Here is a 17,917-nt window from a genome sequence, read left to right as displayed (position 1 = left end):
ATGATAGAAGCATAGCCTGGTGGGGCAACTGCAAGACCTCTAGAATTCATTGAGTTCATGATGAGGAGGTGAAAACAACAATCATAACTGCCATTTGTCAAGTGCTTACTGTATACTAGATAGCATGCTGAGTGCTCAACATACCTTCTCTTTTAAATGTCATCGATTACATTGCAAGGTAGGTATTATTATCCTCAGTTTTCAGATGAGGAAACTGAGTCACAGAAAGCTTAAGTAACTTTCTCATGGAAATATTGGACTTTCAGGAGTCAAGACTTTTATATGCACTGTAGAAATAAATGTCTCCAGAGGCTGGTGATTCTCACTATATTTAAGTCCCATGAGAGAAAATTAAAATGGAGTCCCGCTGGAATTCTACCGAATTTGCACCTTAGATACGATCTGTAAATGAATGCATTGCCTAATAACGTAAAGAGGATAATTTAGAGAGTTTTTGTTAAAGAAAATTCTGTGCTTGTAGGTTAGAAGTTAGTAGAATAGGCCATAAGCTAAAGCACCAGGTTTAGTTCTGTCACTCATGCTATGAGAGCTTGGAAAACTTAATTTTTCTAGCCTTATCTATGAAATGGTGGTGATAAAAGAACTAATACCAGGGATCCCTGGGTGGCGCAGCGGTTTAGCGCCTGCCTTTGGCCCAGGGCGCGATCCTGGAGACCCGGGATCGAATCCCACGTCGGGCTCCCGGTGCATGGAGCCTGCTTCTCCCTCTGCCTGTGTCTCTGCCTCTCTCTCTCTCTCTCTCTGTCTCTCTGTGACTATCGTAAATAAATAAAAATTAAAAAAAAAAAGAACTAATACCATAGTGTGGTTGTGATTGTCAAAATGAGAGATAATTGCTATGAAGCACAACAGGATCTGGAAGTGTATGTAAATGATGCATTGGCTATTATTTTATTAAGCAAAATTCCTCTTAACTTACTATATAAATAAGACTAGTGAAAGTCTCTGGATAGTTTTTTCTTCAGGGATGAGTCAAATAGCACAAGCCCAGAGGGAGTAAAACTAAGGCAGACATTGGAACCTCACCATTCTGGAATTCAATATACTTGCCGTTGGTTGGGGATTTTCTTGCTAGGAGGACCCATTTATACAACCCCCCGAGAGTGAGCACCCTCTTAAATTTTGCGCCCGAGGCACCTCTAGTCCTGGCCTCTCCCAGGCTGAAACAGATAGCTCCTTTAGAGAAGCTCCAGAATTATTCAGGGCTGCTTTCTCTTTTTGCTTTATGTGTACATATCAAAAATCTTAAATCCAAATTCTAAAACTCAAATCAAAGTCTTATTTAACAGTGTTTCCCCTGCCTCCACCCTTCTACTTAATAGCCCAATGTTTCATGAGATGCTTTCCTAGACTCAGCACACTGGGATGGATGATCCCATCTCTAGGAGAGGAGAGCTGTGCCCAGATGGCTCCCTCTAAGTACTTTTGTTCCAGTTCAGGCAGTAACAGAGCTAGTCACACTGCCAGGAACAAAGATTTATAATAATCCTAAGTCTTGCTTTGTCCTCAGAGTCTTCTGGCCCTTTTCCATTGGCACTTTGTGCTGTGATCTCTCCAGCTCATCTTGAGTTGGTTCATCTTCTCAGACAACTTATCCAAAGCTCTTTATATAAAATCAGTCAGTATTCTTTCTTTGCTCTTATACCTTTCTCCTTTAAGCTTTAAACAGATGCTTTTGACCTTTGTCTCAAGTTTGTTGAGAACTTCTGCTCTTACATATATTGTGTTTTATACTTTTATTTATTTACCAAATGGATCAGTGCATTCTTGTGTAGCTACCTAGGGTTGGGCACTCTGGCTTTGTATTAGCTGGATATTGTATTAGCATCTACACTGGGTGGGTCCATGACACATGGCTTATGGCTTGTCTCATTGAATGCTCAACTGATCACACCCCCAGGAAACTCAAGTACTTCCCCGAGTAAACAAATTCAAAAGAGATTCCCCCAAGAAAGACCTTTCTGAAAAAGGCATTCTCAAGTTTTTCAATTAAAAAAAAAAAGATGTAACATTCACAAGAAAATTACTATTTAAAAATAATTACTATTTGAATTCTTATTATATACATGTATTGCCTATTAAAAATTTTTTTAAATATTTTATTTATTTATTCATGATAGACATAGAGAGAGAGAGAGGCAGAGACACAGGCAGAGGGAGAAGCAGGCTCCATGCTGGGAGCCAGACGCGGGACTTGATCCTGGGATTCCAGGATCATGCCCTGGGCCAAAGGCAGGCGCTAAACCACTGAGCCACCCAGGGATCCCCGCCTATTAAAATTTTTAAGGCAATTTGTGTTTTAAAGTTTTATATCTTTCTGGTTACTTGAATTACCTATGTATTGGTACACATTTTATTAAGTAAATTTTAGAGCAGTTCCTGTGCTGGAAATCACTCTATCTTCATTCAAGAGGGAGTAGAAAATTGAACCCCAGAATGTATTCATTGTAGAACACAGCATGATGGGCTAGGCCATTATAGTAAGGACGTTGGCTTCATTCAGCTTCAGCAAAAAATCAGGCTGTTTCTCTGTGTTTGTAAATCTCTGTCCAAGGACTTCTTGGACTTGAGAATAAAAGAAAATATTCATTGAGGGTGGGGTCATGATAGTGGCAGTGGTCTTGGTGGAGAGTTGGCCCCATGGGAGGGGACTGACCCTTCCCTAGGGGGTCTACTTACTTTGCAGCAAATGGTGGTCAGGTGCCATTCTTGTCTGGAGTCCTGTAGCACTGGTTGCTATTACTTTTCTAGGCTAACCCCAGGAGCTCTGCACCATATTTTTATGAGCACAGTTAAGTGATTGAAAGGTCTCATTGTTATAACAAAGGGCATAGCATTTTAAAACAATTTTCCCAGTTTAATTTGTTGTAAAACCCTTTAACTAGAAAAGAAAAGAAAACCATGCATTTCAGCATGTGTCACAGAAAGGTGAAAGATGGGAATGTCCAGAATAAATTACCTTTGGGGGGTAGTATGAACAAAAGAATCCTGCAGGAAGTGTGCTAAGCTAAAAAAGCTAACTTGCAAGGATTTGTCTCTTTTTCACTCCAGCACATCCTTGTGAGCTCTACTGCCGACCCATAGATGGCCAGTTTTCCGAGAAAATGCTGGATGCTGTCATTGATGGTACCCCTTGCTTTGAAGGTGGCAACAGCAGAAATGTCTGTATTAATGGCATATGTAAGGTATTGGGTATGTTTCCTTAATCTACAACTTTATAAAATCATGATTTTTATTAATTCAGGAAGTCAGATGTTCTAAGCTTTTGCTTTCATGACATTGGCACGTGGTCTGGTTTTTGTATGTGATCTGTGAGACAGGTCTTTTAAGTGTAGATCAGAATCCACAGTTTGGAATTGAATGCTTTCCCTCCTGCTGTGGTCTTTCTTTCTTGAGGTATTGATGTGCTCTGTGATATCATTTTAGGTATAGAACAGGGTCAAATTGAAGAAGAACCAAATTAAAGGAAGAAGTATTAGGAAAAGACGACCCTGGTTATTTTTGTGGCATTAAATTATTCGTTGGTTACTTGCCAATAGAGTACTTAAACTTGAGATAAAGTTGAAATTAATAATAGTTTGTATAGTGTTTTGTGCAAAGCATTTTTACTTATAATTCTCCATTGTTTACCAACATGATCTTCTTAGGAAGAGAGATGACATGAAAACCAGGTATTTTAAACCAGGTCTTCTGATATCTGTTTAACTTTTCCACACTGATTCTGTTAATCAACTCTACCTTTTTATAAATTACTAAGACCTGACTTGTCCGTGCTTTTATGTGTGCAACCATTGAAGAATTCCTTTCCAGTGCTCGCAGTTTAGTTTGCAAGGAACTGATGAACAAGTTTTGTAATCCAACACCAAGGCATAAGTCTGTTTTAAGCAAAGGTGTTTGTAATCAATGAAAGAAAAGTTTTGTAGAAAGTTCTAATTAGCTGTTAGTAAAGCATAATGCTTAGTGCTCAGGCTCTAGAATATGAACTTAATACCATTGTTTACCAACTGTATGCTTTTATAAATTTTGCTGAGACTCAGTTTCTTTTTTAAAAAAATTGGGATATTGTTGTATCTTCCTAGTTGGTGTCAAAAAAGATTAAATAAAGACATATGTGTTAAGCCCCTAACAGAGCCCCACCCAGCACACAATAAATTTCTAATGCATTTTATTTCCTTTTGTAAATGTTTATCATAATTTTTTCCACTGGACTAAATTACTGTTATAGAAAGCTTCTGCCCATAACTGTTCAGCACCCTGAAAAGATACATTTATCACCTCAAAGTTGTCTATGACTTATTTCATTAGTGTTTCATTAGTGACCAAAGCATAGGAGGCCATGTGACGATCCCCAGGAATGAGTGAGTTAAAAACAAGTCATAATTGTACTCTATATTTGTAAGAGCTCAAGCAAAATTCTCTTTCAGACCCTTTACTAATTATCACTATGGCTACAAAAAACCAAAAGTCATTAATATGTATTTAGGTTAGATCTGTTCTCCAGAGTGCGATGAGGTTTATCTAGCTAATTCAGGCCTTGGCAGCCCCATCATTGTCCAAAGCAGTGGTTCTCAGCCTGGCTGCCTATTTGAATCATCTGAAGAGCTTTTAAAAACTAATGATGTCTAGACTCTATCTCAAACCTGTTGGTTTAGAACCTCTGGGATTTGGGGCCTGGGCATTGACATCTTTAAAATCTCCCAGGTAATTGCTGTAGAAAGCAGTGAGGACATTCCAGGTGGATTGGGTCTCGGTGCCAGTTGGTATTTCAGTTCTTCTCAGACACTTGAGAATTTACAAAGTAAAGCAGTGTTAACTCATAAGCAAAATATGAGAATTGCTAAGAATACTTATTGCTTATTCACTAATAGAGCAGGAGGCCTGGATGTAAGACTGGAATCTGAATTCTCTAATACTCAAGATAGTGTGCTCTTCAGTCCAAATGACAGGGTTAAGAATTGATGATAAGCTTCTGACAGAGAGGACATAATCATTAGAATAAAAAAACAACCTACAGAATGAAAGAAAATATTTGCAAACCATCTATATCATATGTATGTCAAGAAGTTAATCTCTAAAATGTGTAAGAAACTCCTTACAACTCAATGGTAGAAAAACAACCTGATTAAAAGAATGAGTGAAGAACTTGAATAGATATTTCTCCAGAGAAGACATACAAATGGTATAGGAAAGGGTGCTTAACCTCATTAAACATCAGAGAAATATAAATCAAACCCTCAATAAGATATCCCCTCATACCTGTTAAGATGGCTGTCTTCAAAAAACATAAAATAAGTGTTGTTGAAAATGTGGAGAAATGCAGACCCTGTAGAACTATTGGTGGGAATGTACAATCGTGCAACTATTGTAGAAAACAGTATGGAAGTTTCCTCAAAACATTAAAAATAGAGCTACCATATGACCCAAACATGGGATTTCTGGGTATATAGCCAAAATAATTGAAATCAGGATCTTGAAGAAATATCTTTCATTGTTCATTGCAGCATTATTTACAACAGCCAAGGTATGAAAACAATCCAAATGTCCATCAACAGATGAGTGGACAAAGAAAATGTAGTATACCATGTTGTATACATATTATAGAATATTAGTCAGCTTTTAAAAGAGAGAAATCTGGGGATCCCTGGGTGGCGCAGCGGTTTGGCGCCTGCCTTTGGCCCAGGGCGCGATCCTGGAGACCCGGGATCGAATCCCACGTCGGGCTCCCGGTGCATGGAGCCTGCTTCTCCCTCTGCCTGTGTCTCTGCCTCCTCTCTCTCTCTCTCTCTCTCTCTCTCTCTCTCTCTGTATGACTATCGTAAATAAATAAATAAAAAAAATTTAAAAGAGAGAAATCCTGCCATTTGTGACAATTAGGGATGAGCCTGGAGGATATTATGCTAAGTGAAACAAGCCCATCACAGAAGAACAAATGCCACATGATTCCACTTATGTGAGAATCTAAAATAGACTCATAAAAGCTAAGAATAAAGCTGGGAATGCCAAGGGCTGAGGAGAGGGAACCATGGAGATTTGTTGTTCAATGTGTATAAGGTTTCGGTTATGCAAGATGCAAAGTCCTAGACATCCTGTGTATATGGTGCCTATGGTTAACATGCCGTATTGTGCACTTAAAAATTTGTTGAAAGTGTAAATCTGCCATTAAATGTTTTTAACACACACACACACAGAGTCACAGGAAACTTTTGAAGGGGATGGATATGACTACTACCTTGATTATAGTGATGGTTTCAAAGGTATTTGTGTAAATCCAAACTCAATCAAGTTGTTTACATTAAATGTATACAGTATTTTAGGTATCTGCTATACCTCAAAAAGCTGTTTTTTAAAGAAATTATGTAATGGGAAATTTAAATGATTTTCTTTCTCTTCTTTCTTTTTCTCTTTCTTTCTTTCTTTCTTTCTTTTTTTTAATGTTGCTCATTGGAATGGCTGTCTGGCATGGTAGGAGTCACATCAAAAGACACCCTTCCTGGAGCCATTGTCCGCATTTGGTAGCAGCAGGAGAGTCACCTCTGATTCTGCCAAAGGCAGAAAAACAATTTTGTTGTGGGCCCTCTTGCCAGAGCACATGGCATGAAAAAGCATAGTGATGTCTGTTTAGTTTTCCCCAAGAGCCCTTATGTTTTATATGCAGCAAGGAAGACTGGCTTGTGTCTTCCTAGGCCTTGTGTTAGACACTTAATTCAGTGTTGGTTGTGCTGAGTGCAGCCGATGGAAGAAGCAGTTAGGGTGTGGTTTCTATAAGAACCCATCGAATATGCTGTGGAACGTATGCTTGGGACACTGAATATGCTGTGTCTCCCTCCCCCAACCCCCACCTCCAGCAGCTTCAGGGAAGGGGCTGGTTGCAGGCTGGTTGCTGGAGAAGAGAGATATGTTCAAGGTATTTGTTTTCCTGGCTTTATTTCCTTTATTCTTCACATTTTTTTCTATCCTCTTCCGGTAGAGATTTTTTAAAAACACTTTAAAATTACTGTATCTCAGTGTTGATCTCCTGGCTCATCCCAAATCAGCAAAGGAATGAAAGTCTCTGGGAGTATGATTTATAACGATCAGCTTTATTAGAGTAACCTCACACTGGATGTAAACATATCACTTGTGAAGGGTTGACATTTCCTCATGACCTCGAAATACACATCCAGACAGTTTCTTTTAAAAAAAAAAAATCTCTTAGTACTTTATTGACCCAATTGGGTCCAGTAGCACAGTCCTTGGACCTGAAGAGACAGTTAGTTTGAGGAATGGAGATATTTTCTGTCCCTGGCCATTAATTCTCTGTTTGGCTGATGGAGGGAGGGTGTGTTTAAAAATCCAAGCTGTCCTTCCTTTCAGTTGATTTGAGTTGGCTTTAAAATAGGAAAGGAAATGGGATGCGCACCGGCTGATATATGGAGGTGCCCAACCTCTATGTTGTACACCTGAAACTAATAGGACACTGTGTGTTAATGCTACTGGAATTAAAATAAAGACTTAAAGAAATAAATAATAAAATAAGGAAGGGAATTGTCTTTGATGGAGAAAAAAAACCTACAAAGGCACAATTCTTTGTAGACAGAGAAGTCTGACTAGCAGAATCTGGTACAGGTTCCCTCTCTCTTTTGCTAGAGACCACGCAACAAAGACATTCAGGGGAGGCCTCTGTGTTTCATGGCTTTCTGTCTAAGTGTCATGACTTTTTTGGCATCTGATGCTACTTAACACCCTCCAGTATAGTTGCTCCCCTTTTCCAGCATGGGGATTTTAGGGTGGGAGAGACTTGGCTGAAGAGAAGGATCCATGGAGAGGGAAAGACGGTGATGGAAGAGGGCCGATGGGCAGAGCCCTGGGAAAGGATCAAGTCCAGAGCAGGGGGCAGAGTCAGTCTCCGCTCACAGGAGAAAGTGTGCGATGGCTGGGTTACAGCTATGGGTGAAGTGCAGTGGGGCCAGGGTCCCAGGAGGCTCCAGAGCATCTGATGATGGTCTGTAGGTCAGAGTTCACCCTCCTAGCCCTGAAGGAGTCTCAGCATTGAGCCAGCTCTTTCTCCATGGCTGCTGGTTCGCCTGCTGGCGCAGAAGGGAAGCAGAGGTCACCCCAGTGAGGAATGTAAAGGGGTCGAACAACCACATTATAGGGGGAGTAACTGTACCCTGGAAACTCTCATCAGAGAGGAGGGGACATGAGGTTTGCACACCAGAAAGGAATTTACTGCTGCAGCAACTCTGATCCCAAGACATTTTCAATATCAAATCTATGGAACGGCTTTCAAGTCTACCTGTGGCTCCGGGGAAATTGGGAGACCTGCCCAGTGTGTGCCTCTTTCCCCCCTAACCAAGTATTTCATTTACCATCAGTGGATGCCTCAGTTACTCCTCTGGCTGGCCCCAGGACAAGGAACTGTTTGTTCCCGTGTCTGTCCCCAGCCTCGATCCCATCAAGAGTGAGGGGGGAGAGGGGAAGGCAGATGTCCAAGGCAGGTGCGGTGTCCCCCGGCTGTGACAGTCACCCTCAGCCTCTCTCCCCCACAGATGGTCGGCTGTGACTATGAGATCGGCTCCAACGCCACGGAGGATCGCTGCGGTGTGTGCCTGGGGGACGGCTCGGCCTGCCAGACCGTGAAGAAGATGTTTAAACAGAAAGAAGGATCTGGTAACAAACAAATAATTGAAGTGGCAGGGGACTGAGATGGAGGGCAGGATCGATGGCTACTTCTTACAACAGATTGTCACTTTCAAAGAACTCCACGTGGATGTAGCCTTCAGGACAAATGGGTCAGGGCCCCTTGACAGCTTCAGGGAAGGGCTGATTGCCAGGCACTTACAGGCGGCCTCACGCTGCACAGGGACCTAAATGGCCTGGGGGCTGTCCCCAGGAGCGGGAATGAGTGTGATCCCCGGGAGAGCATCCAGGGCTGAGGCCAGTGGCATAGGAATGGACCCAAACTGGGGGAAACAGATCAAAAGTTGGCCAGGAAGGGTGCAGACCCAGGACAGGCTCTAAAAGAGAGACAGAGAAGCCAGCTGTGGGCTTCGAGGCAGAAGGCCCCGAGTGTACCTTCAAGGACAAAAGAGAGGCAAGGCAAGGTCGCTTCAGCTTGCCCTTCTTCCTATCTCTCCCTGTAAGGGGTCCCACCCCTGGTGCCCTATAGCGCTCCAGTGGCCGCTGCCACCTGACGTCCCCGCCTGACCCATGCTTTGTTGTTCCTTTCCCATGATGACCTCCCACAGGGCTTTTTCTTTGTGTAGCTCTGGGCTACTAATAATACTTGGGAATGAAGAGCCCACCCTGACCCCAAATCAGCCATGATTTTACCTGCACATTTGTCTTCAAGGCACCAGCAGTGATCAATAGCCGAAGGGCTCTTGGGAGGAGGCTAAGTTAGATGGAGAGATGATGAAGACAACTCAGAGTATCATAGTTTAGGCGCCCCCAGAACTACAAGAAAGACAAGAATTCAGGAACCAAGAGTTTATTTGTGGGTCAGGAGATCCTGGAAATCAGGAAGTGACAGGGACTCCCAGATAGAGTGGACCACCCTTTTCCTGGGTTCCAAAAGCCAGTCCTCTCTTTTAGACACACTCCCCACCCGGGATGAAGTTACTAAGTATGCCCTCGAATATCAGGCACATTGATTAAGTGCCCTGTTTGTCCCTAGGACACCTAACAGTGGATGACCTGAATTTATTTAATTTCATCTCTATTTTTTGATCTTCAACTACTGAATTAATAAGGTTAAATTGTAAAGATATGCTTATCTTGCCCTTTAGAATTATCACTGAAGGATTATATTTTATGTCTATCTATTTGATGACTTTACTATGCATGAAACGTATCCTTTGCATTACTTATTAGGATTGCAAATGATAACTCGGTGCATCTTAAGCTTATGATCAAGCATCCCATCCCATGTTAGCTGATATTTATTCACTCTTTTAAAGTTGCTATGTAAATATTTTCCATTATTTAGATGTGACCTTATTTACTTAATTATAAAATCACCTTTAAAATCATTTCTACATTTAATCTCAGTATTATTTGCTTATCTTTGGGGTTCATGTCTTTGGCCTCAGATATGTTATGCTCCTTTCATTATGGTAACTCCTTTGAAAAGCAGTTTTCATTCTTGAATCTCCACCACTTAACCTTTTAACTAAGCCCTCAGGAAATTGGTCTTTAGTTCTGGGTTCTTAACTCTACTCTTGTTTTTTGGGAGTGAGGAAAAAGGCCAGAAGCATCTTGAGCTTCCTCCCACCTCCACACCTGCCTTAGAGACCTTGATACCTCTGGCCACGTGCCCACCACTGAGCATTTGGCATCCCTTGTGCCTTTGGTTCCCCTCTCCCATTTGCTTCCCAGAGGGCTTCTGGTGGCTCTTGCACCCAGGGAGGGGTGTCAACTTTAGACTGTATGTATACTGAGAGCCTCAAAGCCCTCTGGCACTGCTACCCCCAGCACAGTGGGGAAATCCAGCCAGATCTCACTCTGGACTCTGTTAACACCCATCTGGGTCATCTGTGTTCCTCACACCTACCAGGCAAATCCCACCTTTGCAGCCTGCCTAATAAAGCTAGATACATCATAAAGACCCTGGCTGCTGCCAGTCCACCATGGGAATGAAACCAAGAAGTAATGCAAAAATATGAGAAATGGAATGAAATTGCACTGGGTAGATTGATGAATACCAAGGCCAAAGTCAAAAGAGAGAACTTAACATCCTCTTTCTGAAGACAGCCAAGGCATAGTTAGTTGTTTTCTGTGTGTATTTACGTGCTCCTTGCTTCTCCTTGCATTGTATTCTTTCTCTCTAGTGCAGTTATAAACCGAAAGATGAATTGTCTTTTAGGATCTGTCATCACCCTGCTGAACCCCAAGTCAACAAACATAATTTCTATCTAAAGAGGTATTCAATAAGTGCTCATATAAATTCAAATGAAAAGTTTTTTTTAAGGTTGAGTCCATATCTCCTTGACAATAAAGGAGATAAATCATTAACTGTTTTACAGTTATGTCGATGGAATATGGAGTATTTTTCCTTCGTGATGATACCCTGCCTGGTTTAGCTGTAGTGTTATAGCTCTGGTTTGTTTGTTTGTTTGGTTGGTTGGTTGGTTGGTTGTTTTTTTAACATGAATTGGTACAATATTGTGATTGTAATGTAAACTCAATATTGTAATGCTGGGCTTTGGTCACTTTCTGATTCTGACTCAAAGACATAAAGCTCAGAGTTTTTCCCTTATGCATATCCCGAATTATTCTTTTCTCCTTTTCTCTCCACCCAGAACTGTGGTTTCTTAAAAATTTTCTTAAAAGAACCATGGTTTCTTTGGTGGGTGGCAGTGATTGGCTTGATCTCCCTGGTCAAGGCATCACATTTGCCTTCAAGAACTTGTGACATGCGGGGAGCCCTCATGGAGGACAACTCTCGAAGCAAGGACGTTTCTGCAGTGAGTTACATGGGGGCTGTGACTGGAAATAGCTTCGTTATCCCTGCACTCAGGCGTCAGAGCTTTGTTACCACAACCACGACCTTGAGAGAAAACCCAATGTCTCCTTTCCTGGGGGAGTTAGCAACCATCAGAAAACACCAGGAAAACAATGAACTTGAGCAACTGGTACAACTAGCACTTGAGGCAAGGTTGTATCCGAGACTAGGAAATAACGGGAATATGCAATCACCCAGAAGAATCCAAGTTTTTCAGACCTTTCATGGCCTAACTGATCCATGTGTCTGCCTGTGTTCTCCTCCCTTCCTGCTTTACCATGGCTTGTAGCTTTCTTTTAACACAGTGATTTAAAACAAAAGTATAGGTGGAGAAGTCTGCCTTAGAGACGCACATGGTGCTCAGACCCAGCTTCTCCTCCTCTCTGGCTGCTGTTGCCTTTGACTAGGGAAGCCTGAAATGTTAGCCAAGTCCTTTTTTCTGTTTTTTTGTTTTGTTTGTTTGTTTTTTGTGTGTGTGTGGTGGTGGTGTTTTGTTTTGTTTTGTTTTGTTGTGAGTGCTCCTAAGAAAGAGAGAAAATGATGAATGATGTGGAATTAAAATAGACTGAGAGGTAAGAGACCAGGTGCTGATCTAGGTTACCATTGACTGTGGGAAAGTCACCATTTGGACCACCATTTCTGAGGTCCCTTTCAACCCTTTCTGGTATTTATCTTCTCCTTGCCCTTAGCCTTCAAGCTGGTCATATGTTTGTTGATATCTAAGTGTTAAAGTTGGGCACAGTTTTCAGGAGAAGATGTCTTTATCCATGGCCTTCTTTGGCTGTCCCAACAGCTAAGTCCCTGTCTATCTCTGTGAGGGGGAACTCATGTAGTAGATTTGACAGTGTGTGCCAGATGGCAGCATCATGCCTTCTAGTCAGTGTCATATTTGGGGAACATAAGGCCCACTTTCTTGTAGATGCTCCAGAATAGCTTCCATTTCCTCTCTTGGAGAAAGATAAAAGAAAAAAGAATTGCTGTCTTGGTATAGTGCCATGGTTACTGTGGAAATGTCTGGAATCAAAGAATCTAGATCCAGAATACAGTGAGCTATGTACACACATCATCAGCTCATTCATTTATTCATTTACTCTATTACCTGAGAAACATTAAGTACCTATTGTGTGCTTGGCAGGGGGATAGAATGACAAATAAGACAACAGCTTTCTTTCCATTGCTGTCTCTGCCTCACCCATCCAGGTAACAGGATTGGGCCGCACTCTGCCACTTGGCCCTTAGGCAGAACTTAAATAAAGAGCCTGGTTCAGGAAGAAGTTGGTAGAGCATTCAGCTCTGTTCTTGCAAGGGCACCCTGGGCTAGTTACCCAGAACCTTGACCTTCGTCCCAAACTCTTATAGTCCCTTCCCTTTGGCCTAGAATGCTGACCCATTGTCATATAGTTCCTTATGTTGGTTTTTTTTCCCCCCTGTTGTATAATTTCTTAGATTCTGTACGACTCACCTACCTTGTTCTTAAACGTTAAGACCTGACAGTTTTTAGTATCTTGGACTAATTCACTGACTTCCTAAAACCACCACTCTGGACCCTTCCAGTCTTGCCAATGTCTCAAGACTTGACTAATGGCAGACCCAGTGACCACTAAACCAGCTCCTGGTCTTGCTCACACTGGCTGCTTTCCTCTGTTGCTGGGAACAAGAGACCTCATTCTCTGAGTGTCCTGGAACTCTCATACAGGTGATTGTGTCACTTAACTCAGTGACCAAACCTCCAGCCTTGGTTCCTACTTCCTTTATTTAATCTTAGCCAGGATGTGCTCAGAATTTCAGTTTAAACTCCTTTTATGGAACTACAACAGTTACTGTACAAAATTCACCTTATTAGATGTTATTAAATATATATTAAATACATTTACATATCTGTTTAGTGCATTTGATGCATATAATAGAGTTATGGTAACTCTCTTGGCATAATATTTAAAATCAGTTTCCTCTTTTATACATCACAATTTCATTTTCACAATTAAGTATGTTGAAAAAAATTCCACAGTCTAGAAAGCAGAGGAAGGACACAGAAAGTTTCTTCTAGAAACACTTGCCCCCAGTATCCACATCTATAGGAGATTCCTGGAATGTGGTGAAAGAAGCAACCACCTGGAATTATGGTGGAACATGACCACCCAGATCCCATCCACTTTCACGAGCCTGTGTGTTTACAGGTTTCATTCTTCCACCTATAGCTCTCTAGTCTCTGCCACTGATCTTTTTGGTTGGATTCAGTTCACCTAGAGTTAGGAATTGACACCAATTTCAAGCTATGTTAAGATTGCTGTCTTAATTGCCTAATGAGGCAGATTCTGGACTTTTTTCTTGGGGCCATTTAGTCTCTGTGACAAACTGAGGAAGCTCGTGAATGAAAGGAACCCATCGAGAACACCTCACAACGCATCTTGGGATCTGTGGCAGCAGTACGTGTGTAAGGTCGAGACACAAGTCTGGACAGTGAGAAGGAAGAGACGCTTCTAGGAACAAATGACATGGCTTCATGACTCACAGTTGCTTCTATGCTATACGACAAGATTCAGTTTGTTTGCTGTTGGCTTAAGAGAGAATAGTGTCCACTCTATGATTTTAGGTGGGTGAATGACGTGAGAAGGTCAGTGTCATAGAACACTGGTTTGCCAACAACATACACAACTGCCTGGGACAGGGGAGCCTGGTGACAGGAACTGAGTCCACATAGATAGGATGAGAATTTTTAAAAAAATATTTTATTTATTTATTCATGAGAGACACAGAGAGAGAGGCAGAGACACAGGCAGAGGGAGAAGCAGGCTCCCTCTGGAGAGCCTGATGCAGGCCTCGATACCAGGACCCCGGGATCACGACCTGAGCCAAGGGCAGACACTCAACCACTGAGCCACCCAGGTGCCCCAGGATGAGAATCTTATAAGAAAACATTTCAGAGAAAATCCAAGGCAGAAGTAAATGCATAATAAAAAGAAGGAATGTGACTTCCTTGAAACCAGAGTATCACCTTACTTGGAGACTGTCCTAGATCATGTTTTCTAGAAAATCCCAGGCTGGAAGGAATGGAAAGAAAAAGAATGACTGAACACTCTGCTTGACAGTTTTCATATCAAGGGAGCTCAGGGCTGCCACCCTTTGTCCCAGAAGCATTTAGGGTCAACATCTGTTCTCTCTTCTATGTTTCCTTTCCACTGACTTCTAGCAAAATGTTTGTAGTTGCCTATGGTGTGTTCCAAGGTTCCAGTGCCCCTACAACACATTTTTTGAAATAATTAAAGCTAAAAGTCAATCTAGGATAGAGCAATTTGACTTCCCCAAAGATCTGCCAAGCACACTTGTGTGTACGTATTTCCTCCTCACTCTGATTTGGGAGCGGGTCAAATGCAGGGTTTTACCTGAACTTGACATTGACGTGTCATTTACTGTCAAGGCAGGCATCAAGAAGTGGACTGGCATTTCCCAGGAGCCTCTTCACGTGAAACCAACAGATTTGGGCCTGCAGTGAGGATTGTTTTGTCTGCTGCAAACTGACAGCATAAATCTTTTTAAAGATGAGCTGGTCGTTGTAGATAAATTGGGGTTAATAGTATGACCTCTTTAGGAGCACATTTTTATTAGAAGTGACAGATTGGAAACCAAATATGCTACTGGGTAAATCCTTTTTGTGAATTACAAAGAGTAGTTGGATAAGATGCACTTTAGCAGCAATAACCTATTGTAGCTCTTATGATAATGGCTTCAGAAATGAGGCCAGTTTTCTGCTCCATCCTCAGAGGCCCTGAGTATTCTTTTACCTCAAGGGGCTCAGGACTCAGTAATGGGAGGTTTCTCCAGGTGAGGCTCCATGGGCCCAGAGACTCCTTCTTTGAGGTCAACATTACATTTTGCTACTTCCCCCCTAATTTTCCCAGTATTGCCCCACTACTGGTGCAAATGACTGACGTCTACCAGGGAACTGGGAGAGAAGTGATTTTCTGAATGCAAAATTCACCATTCTTAACACTTTAGACATGGTCTTACCAATCCCGGTAGCCTTCCTTTGATACAGAATAAATGTCTCAATAACTTTCCACCCTTCCTTTAAAAAAAAAAATATTCATGAGAGACACAGAGAGAGGCAGAGACAGAGGCAGAGGGAGCAACAGGCTCCCTGCGGGGAGCTTGATGTGGGATTCGATCCCAGGACCCCAGGATCACGGCCTGAGCCGAAGGCAGACACTCCACCACTGAGCCACCCAGGCATCCCTCTACCCTTACTTTTTAATAAGATTCTCCTTTCTATAAAGAAGACCCTTGAGGATAAGATACTCTGGAGGATTTTTTAAAGCCCTTTCTACCAATCACATTTTTTTTAATTAAAAATGCTATTTTAAGAGTTGATTAGCAAACCCTAGTTATAGGCATATGTACTTCCCACCTAGATGTGTGATGGTGGCATAGATGGAACCCAGTTTTCTCATTTGGTAAACAGAAAGGTTTGTAGCCATTCATTTCCAATTAAATGCCCATTAATAGCAGATGGGTTAAGTAAATGGGTTTCTGTCATTTTTGCAGTTGTTGAAATGCTCAAAAATACAAAAAGATATGTAAAGTATATTAAATTTTAAAAGTGATAGTTGGAAAAAATAAAAAATGAAAATAAAAAGTGATAGTTGGAATAGTTCATGTACCATGATCCCACTTGTTAAAAAATTATGTGTATATGTGCTTATACATGCAAACAAAGATTTTGAAAAAGACTCCAATAAACTGTTCACTGTAATTGTCTTTGGGACATGGGACTGGAGATGAAGGAAAATTGAAATTTTTACTTTTCATTTTATTCTCAAGTATGGGCTTTTTTGTCACACACAAAGGAGTCTGGTGGGTATATTGTGGTTCTTTTAACTCAAAATTACCGTAATTTTATATTTTGGCTTTTCCCTAGATACTCTTTTGCAAATATGTGTTACAAATGTGCATTACTTTTGCTCATTGCTAAATCTGTCTCAATTTATATCTTCTGTCTGTAAACTGTTCAGAAGCAGCACTTAATATTCACTGAAAGCTTTTATTTTAAATTTAATGTATCTCCCCTTTGAATTTAGCAGAGTCCACTGCGTTAAATATTTCTGATTTTGGATTTTCTCTCTTAAGTGAAAGATAAAAAGCACACTCTCTGTTTTTGTTTTTTTTTTTCCATATAGTTCTCTTTGCTTTTGTTTTTTTGAGGGAGGGGTTGTTTTATTCTTTGTAAACAAGGGAGATAAGGTGGTCACCATAATATTTGATGCCAATTGATTTTTCTGCATGAGTTCTGGTCTGAGAAGTCATATGACATCCCAAGTCAGAAGGGGCTACAGATCAAGATGCTCCAAAGGCATTTCAATAAATTGCATTAGCCTCAATTACACATGATAAATATTTTCCCTGAGCTAGTTATGAATCTACAGTGTTAGGGCACCTGGGTGGCACAGTTGAGTGTCTGACTCTTGATTTCAATTCAGGTCATGATCTCACGGTTGTGAGCTTGAGCCCTGTGTCTGGCTCCATGTTCAGACAGATCCTTCTTCAGAGTGTCTCTCTCCCTCTCCCTCTGCCCCTCCCTGATCACATTCTCTCACTCTCTCTCGCTCTCTCTCAAATAAATAAATAAATAAATAAATAAATAAATAAATAATAAAATCTTTAAAAATTTTTTGTAGTTTTAATCAACTATTTCAGGTAAGTATTGTGAGAGCCAAATGGAATTTAATCAAGTACTACAAGACCTGCATTTTGGTCTTGCTGTATGGGAGATGCCAGTTTGAAAAATGGAGCTAAGGTTGTAGCCTGAGGATCTGAGCAAATCATACCTGCTGACCAGCCCTAGGATTTTAGCTCCCAGGACCCCTGCTACTCTCACGTCTGAGGGAGAGAAAACAGTCAAGGCCCTCCCAGGTCACAGAGATGAAGGTTTGCTTGTGGCTGAAAAACCTAGTGTCCATCCGCTGCAAAATGACCAGGATGATCAGGATCTTAAAACCAACATTTATATAGAAAGGTTAAAAGAACAGAATATTTTGCTTAGAAAAGAGGAAAATAATTGAATATCGGAGTTGTGAGGGCTGTCAGACATCATCTGGTTGGAGCCCCTTCATTGTGCAGATGACATTTAAAGAAGTTAAATAAGTCAGTGAACACCATATAGCTCATTCAAGGTGATGCAAAAACTAAGATTCAAGTGTTCTGACTCCCATGTCTGGCATTTTCTCATGCCATCCCCAAAGTCCATGTTCTTTCCAGTGTATCACATTTATAAGGTGATGATTCTTAAGAAGCCCAAATAGGATAAATGCATAAAATGCTTAGTGTGGAGCCTGCCAAAGGGAAGAAACCATTATGTGTTAATTCCTTTTCTCCCCAGTATGTCTCCTACCATGACAACCAATAAATAAGAATAGGCCT

The 17,917-nt window shown here is 41.3% G+C and overlaps 1 protein-coding gene across 1 annotated transcript in view; it reads left to right on the top strand.

Moving 5' to 3' along the window:
* Positions 1–17,917, top strand: part of ADAMTS12 (ADAM metallopeptidase with thrombospondin type 1 motif 12) — a 304,749-nt gene that overhangs the window by 221,270 nt on the left and 65,562 nt on the right. Inside the window, exons 13-14 of the mRNA XM_055325268.1 lie at positions 3,073–3,206; positions 8,550–8,670. Coding sequence (XP_055181243.1) covers positions 3,073–3,206; positions 8,550–8,670 — 255 coding nt within the window. The remainder of the gene's footprint in view (positions 1–3,072; positions 3,207–8,549; positions 8,671–17,917) is intronic.

Source organism: Nyctereutes procyonoides, unplaced genomic scaffold (genome assembly GCF_905146905.1).
Source record: "Nyctereutes procyonoides isolate TBG_1078 unplaced genomic scaffold, NYPRO_anot_genome, whole genome shotgun sequence".
Taxonomy (NCBI): domain Eukaryota; kingdom Metazoa; phylum Chordata; class Mammalia; order Carnivora; family Canidae; genus Nyctereutes; species Nyctereutes procyonoides.
The sequence above is the reverse complement of the archived record's forward strand: the minus strand, read 5'-3'. Positions and strand labels throughout refer to the sequence as shown.